Source organism: Podarcis cretensis, assembly GCF_951804945.1.
Source record: "Podarcis cretensis genome assembly, chromosome: 4".
Classification (NCBI taxonomy): Eukaryota; Metazoa; Chordata; class Lepidosauria; order Squamata; family Lacertidae; genus Podarcis; species Podarcis cretensis.
In genome coordinates, this window is record NC_137173.1 from 59,986,520 (window position 1) to 59,993,035 (window position 6,516).

Here is a 6,516-nt window from a genome sequence, read left to right on the forward strand (position 1 = left end):
ACTGGAGCAAGCACTCGCTAGATCAGAGTTGCACGGATTTGCTGGATAAATTTTGCCCTTTCTAGAAGTGGCAAGGATTGGGATTTCTAAAGCGTTCCCCCAGTTCATAGAGGCATCCAATTTTTGCTATCCTCAGCCCTGTTTTGCTGGTCACCAATCTAAATGGTTGCAGGCATCTCTCTGCCTCTGAATGGCATGATGCCCATATGCACTTCTGGGGGGAATTGGTGCAAAATACGTGTGTTGCTGCTTCATTGCACTGGTGTAGATGCTTTGCCAGGCCATTAAGGTTGTCTGCTTAGCTCCCTGTGCTGCTGCGTTTGCCTCCTATACAGCAAATGTGTGGAAGACAGTTGTATATTCAGTGCACAGCAGCCCTGAACAATTTGCCATTCCCAAACAAATGCAGCCCCCCAGCTCTGCATGCTGCCTGCCAATTTCTTCACAATCCTGTTTTTACAATCCTAGGCAAACAGCGAGAGCAGGAACTTTATTGTCTCCCTAGTTGGTGGCTTTCAAAACCTGTGCTGCTCTGCTTATAGCAAATCTGTATATAGCTCATAACTTCCTACTTTCTGTGCATTTGAAGCTTAAGACCTCAGCAAAAAATAAAAGTGTGTGTGTGTGAAAATCTTAGGAATTATTGTGCATTCAGAGTTGGCATGTTATGTTCTCAAATAGCTCAGCTGGTAGAGCACGAGGTAGTTTTAGGATCATGGGTTCGAGCTGCATGTTGGGCAAAAGATGTTGGGCATTGCAAGGGGTTTGACTAGATGACCCTTGTGGTCCCTTCCAACTCTTATGATTCTATGAATTCAGGAATGTTGCTCTCCTAAGCTAGCTCCAGGTTTTTATGTGCAGGAAGGAGGCTGGCAGTAGAGTCTTCCAGTCCTATTTTGTTATCAGTCATATGGGGAAAACTAAGAAAAAAAATTTTGAGTGTTGAAAGTGTTTCCCCTTGCATTTGTAAAATCACAGCTAGCTTCATATTCAAGTCTAACACTGATGATTATGGCCATACACACACACACACACACACACACACACACACAAATGCAGCTTCATATTCAAGTCTAACACTGATGATTATGTACACACACACACACACACACACACACACACACACAGACCACCATACATAGCCCTGTACAACAATTTTATTAAGTGACCTCAAGGTACCAAACATGGAAGTTGAATAGAATTCGGTGGTTGTTAAAAATGGGAATTTGTTTAAAAGATGAGATTGAAGTTACTTGGTCAAAGTGATCACAGTAGTGATTAATCACTGTTGCCTATCTTTAAGGGAGCATGCCATTTAATATCGTATGTCTATTCATTTGCCATGTAAGCTTTGTTTAATTCCTGAAGTTAACATTTGATTTTAAAATGTTGAGAAAAGCAATTAGTAGATGGTCACCCGCCATACCTTATGATAAAGATAATGGTGTTTTTGCTTCAAATGGAAACAAAACGTGTCTCGGTACAGTATGTGAATTTGAAATGAAGGTGTCCTTTCCCCCTCTCTGCCCCCAGGCCTGTTCATGATGCTGTGGAAAATGATCACCTGGAAATTGTCCGATTACTACTTTCGTATGGTGCTGATCCAACACTTGCAACGTACTCTGGTCGAACGATTGTGAAAATGACACACAGCGAACTAATGGAAACGTTTCTAACAGGTGTGCAACACTATTACTTTGTTTCTTTGTTTATGGAAGTCATCAGTCAGACTGCTGACCAGGGCAAGACAGTTGAAGCCTATAAAAGCAATTCTGGTATGACTGCAGTGGCTACCAATTAGTTTCTGGGTTCAGTTCAAAGTGCTTGTTTTTACTCAAGATCCCAGTACCCAAATTGCTGCTTCTCTGTGGAGGAACTTACCTGGGCCTGTGTTTGACATTTGAGGCAAACCTCTGAGGGAGGTGTGGAGGGTGGCAGCATGGGAATGGCCTTTTCATTGGTGGCTCCCTGCTTGTGGAATGCTGTCATAAGGGAGGCCTGCCTGGTGCTGTCAGTATCCATTTTTAGATGCTAGGCAAAAACATTTCTATCTGCTGAAGTTTTTGCCTCTTAATATGGAGGGTATTAGGTATATCTCTCTTTTTGCTCATCTTAGTGGATTGAGTTCATCTGCCACATACATGGTGTGCTCTTTAGGTTTTTATTTCTACTTTGTTTTAATGTTTGCTTTGCGATGTGAGTCTCTTTGGGTCATTTTTTGGTGAAAAACGCAACTAATAAATGCAACAGGTAAATAAATAATTTTCTACCAAAGTCGATGACTCATTTTAGGGAACAGCAATACAAACTCAGGCTGTAAAATTTAGTCCGTTAATTGGCTAGTTTAGAACAGAAATACAGGTCTTTTAGGACTTCAGAAGCACTGTTATGGAAACATAACCGCTATGTTATATAATAATATGTCATTGGATTTAGGCGGCAACCATCAATACATTTATGAGAGAGCAAGACCCAGGATTGTTCTGTTAGCTGCATTAAAAGATGCAATATCAACAGCTTGGTCTTGCTAGTAGGTCAAAGGGTCTTTCCCACCCATCTGGCAAAAGTGGTGAGGGTAAAATTACAATCCTTTGGGGCTCTGGTGGGATGAAATGCAAAATTCAGGGGAGTTTACAGCAAGAAGGCAGAGATTTACTATGGTCTATATGCTTCTTTTCCTTCCTGCCTATCAAAGCTTCATGCAGCTGGGAGTATTTGAACCATTTTCTACAGAGCAGCCCAGCTCACTGTAATAGGCTTTGTTTCCTTTCCTTTTTTAAAAAAATAAAATAAAATCCTGCCTATTTCAAAATGTTACTTCCAAGGGTTACTTTTGAGGCAGTTAAGAATTAAAACAAAACAAAATAATAAAGCCTAATCAAAACCAGCAATAATAAATAAATAAATAACAAGCAGTATAAAATCAAAGAAAAGCAGGCCTGGAGCAATAAAACAAGGTACAAGCAGAAGGAATTGATACTCTGAAAGGTCAAATCAGATGCTGTTCAAAAGCCTAAGGAGCATGACTTGATATTGCCTGGTACCTAAAAGATAATAAGGAAGATGTTAAGCACATGTGCTGGGGAGTGGCTTGCAAAGTTTGGGCACAACCACTGAAAAGGTCCCTTCTCTGGTAGCTACTCCTCTAACCTCAGAATAATGTAGGGATGTCTGGAAAAGTGTCTCTGAGGCTGGGTGAGTTCATATAGAGCACATGTAATCTATAGCAAGATTAATCTAAGGTCATTGTAGCCTCTATGTTCAGAGTCTGTTTTAGGAGTGTGCCAAATGAGAATGCCGAGGACAGGAATGGAAAAGGACAGAAGAGATAAGTAGATGGAAACAGGAGAAGGGTTTTAGAAAGGAAGTAAGATGAGAGATAGTGTCTCATTTGGGCATCTGTAGTGGTCTGATCAATAAAACAGATTACATTGTATTCGAGAGCTTTGCAAAAGCAAAACTTCTTGGAGTATGAATAATGTGACGCTTTATGACAAGATTGTCTGCAAAACTTGCCGACATTTTGTTTTGACTAAATTTGTTGTTATTGTTGCTGCCCCTAGAGTACTTAACTGACCTGCAAGGTCGAAGTGTCGATGACCCTGGCTTGTCCTGGGACTTCTATGGCAGCTCTGTGTGCGGTGAGCAAACATTCCTTTTTTGTATTATGCATGGGGTTTTTTTTGTGTGGGTGGGTGTATAGGAGGTGCAGGTGGAAAGCCACGCAAGATGCACATTTTGCTGTATGTTTCACACTGGTTCTCATTTCTTTTTTTCTTTTTCTTTTAAATAGAGCCAAAGGGGGAAACAGGTTTTGACATCCTATCTAATCCACCTGGCTCAAGTGATGAGGATGAAGATGGTCTTAGTGACATCTTTGAGTTTGAATTTTCAGATGTACCTCTGTTGCCATGCTATAACATCCAAGTGTCTCTTTCTCAAGGGTAAGGAAATGGAGATGGTATAAATATTTGAGGTAGTTGTGAAGTCTTGTGATTTTCATGTAGCCTCTCCAAATGGGTTTTGTGATTCTTTTGTCATTGGTTTTGGTGGAAATGGGCTTTGGCTTGCATTTTTTATTTATATTCAGCTTCTGGAAGGGTACAATCCACCCACATTGCATTGTGCATCTCTCTTGATGATTTTGTGTGTCTGTATCTGCATGGATTGTGTGCTGATTTAGAGCTACATGCAGAACAAAATCCACTCCTGTATTTCAAACTGTTATTAAAGGTCCCCATTCCGGTCAACTGGCTACTTAAGAGTTCTTTTCATGTTTTTGCAAGGTCCAAGTAAAGTATACAGCATTGACTGCCTGACGTAGAGCTCTTTCTCATCAATATCACAAAAAAAGGGAATGTGGCTAGTTACGCAAATAATTACTGACATAATTGAAATGACTGAAGCCTTTGTGCCATCTTACTGGTAATTTGAACTTCTTTCTTTACTTTGTTCTATAGACCACGGAATTGGTTGCTGCTTTCTGACGCAGCAAAGAGGCTGAAAATGTCACCCCGTATATTTCGTAGTAGTTTCCCAAGCGTGGAAGTTGTCAGCATCATGGAGGCGGAATTTTTCAAACAGGTATCTTTGAGTCAGCTGTTCTCTTGCCAAAAGGATCTAGAAGCTTTCAACCCGGAAGGCAAGGAAATGCTGGACTTGGTGGAATATACAAGTGAGCTACAGACTTTGCTGGGAGCTTCACTCGAGTGGTTGCATCCAGATGAGGATATGGATCATTGGTGAACTTCCAGGCAGCTTTAATGTACAGTTCTCTGTAAAGTTATGTCTTTATGTATATGTGTTAATGCCACCATTTCTGTAAATAAAGGACACTGTTAAATAAGATACCTTTCCTTTATATACATATTATAAATATATAAATAATTTCCAGATGGGTGGACTTTTGGAAGATTTCTTTCTTTTTTTTTTTTTTTTAGAGATGTCATTCAGTTTTTACAAATTGTTATATAATATTCCTTTAAATGCACACAAACTTTGGTATAAATTTGTTTTTACTTGGGACTTTTTTTTAAATAAAGGAAGTGGTTTTGCTTCACAAAAAGCTTTGGTTTCACGGGAGATGCCTGTGACAGGCAGTGTGATCAAAGTCATATGGTTGTCTTGGGAGACTGTATTGGGTAAGGCACTTCATAAAATTTTCATTTTTGTTTACAAAGTTGCCTGCTTTGGCCAGGTAAACCCTATTGAATATAATTCAATGGACTGTAATATAAATTTAAAACATATCCATGCGCATCAGCTAGTTGTGTGAACTTTTATATCTTAATTTAAAAGATGTGAAATTTAGTTTTCACAAGGCAAACTGGATTGTTTATATATATATATGTATGTTTAAACATTTGATGCTCTTTATTTAAAAGAAGACTTTGAACTATTTTTTCTGTATCTTGTAAAATATTGAAAACTAACATGTTGAGGTTAAAACTGTACAGAAGCTAAATCTTTTCTGAATTGTGTGTTTATGTTTGAGATCCGTGTTTTAACTTTGTAAGTAAATTCTTCTGCCTTTGTATTTATATTTTACAAAAAAAAACCTTAAAGGCAATAAAACTGTTGAAAACTATATTGAGGTAACTTGGTTTTGTGCATGACCCTCAAGTGAACTAGGGGCCCTATCCAACCCCAGCTGGCACCCATGCCTTCATAGGAGTAAAGCTGCACCAGAAATTTCCCATATCCCCCTAGCTGCTCCTTGTGGTACAGGTTTGTCTTCTAAAAACACCTTGTCACCATTTTGAATAGAGCAGAACTGGGCAGTGTTGCAGTTTCAAAACTGCTGGTGGTCACAGTGCAGTGACAGAAGGAGAGGTACCTTTTAGCCTTTGTTGTCAGAAGGCAGCAGCGGAGACGGGAAGTGCCACGTTGCCAGGGCTGGAGTCAGATGCAGGTCAGCAATAAAAGAAGCAGATATCTGTTGTCAGTGAAGTTTTTTAACTATTCAAGGAAACGAACATGCACTAAGCCTAGTGGCCTCAGCAGCACTTCCCAACAGGCCTTGCCCCTACAGAGCAATTGCCAGGACTGAAGGTCCTCACCTTCCACACCTCTCTAAGCCCCCTCCTCTCCTGGATGTTTCCCAAGCAGCCTCAAAACTGTGTCTGTACACCTCTGGCTTCCGTTCAGCTCTTTACATTGCTCTGGGAGTTCTTGGAGACCAAGGGGGAGGGGAGTTTTTGGCAGCAGGAGCCCCTGAGCGGCAGCCCTTCCCCAACTAGTTGCTTGCAGGGTTGCCTTCCTTAATGGTACAGGTTATCTAGGATGTAAACATGCGCTTCTCTGTTTTACAGTGTACTTTACAGTATACTAATTCAGGCTAAACATAAGCTAACGGGAAACTTTACCTGGATGATTGGGTATTTCTATTGAAGCAGGGCTTAAGTTAAGAAAACCACGCAATTGGCTGTAGACTAGTCCCAGTGACTTCGCTGTATTTATTTCAGATTACTGTACGGCTTGGTTGCTGCAGTGTTAGAGCAGAGGTAGCCAATGTGT

At 40.3% G+C, this 6,516-nt stretch overlaps 1 protein-coding gene across 7 annotated transcripts in view; it reads left to right on the forward strand.

The window, feature by feature from the left end:
* Positions 1 to 5,587, forward strand: part of BCOR (BCL6 corepressor) — an 88,448-nt gene extending 82,861 nt beyond the window's left edge. For all 7 annotated transcript variants that reach the window (XM_079974479.1, XM_079974477.1, XM_079974482.1 and 4 more), the window contains 4 exons: positions 1,534 to 1,679; positions 3,564 to 3,641; positions 3,794 to 3,944; positions 4,461 to 5,587. In XM_079974479.1, coding sequence (XP_079830605.1) covers positions 1,534 to 1,679; positions 3,564 to 3,641; positions 3,794 to 3,944; positions 4,461 to 4,746 — 661 coding nt within the window. In that variant the 3' untranslated portion in view covers positions 4,747 to 5,587. The remainder of the gene's footprint in view (positions 1 to 1,533; positions 1,680 to 3,563; positions 3,642 to 3,793; positions 3,945 to 4,460) is intronic.
* Positions 5,588 to 6,516: the final 929 nt, after the last annotated feature.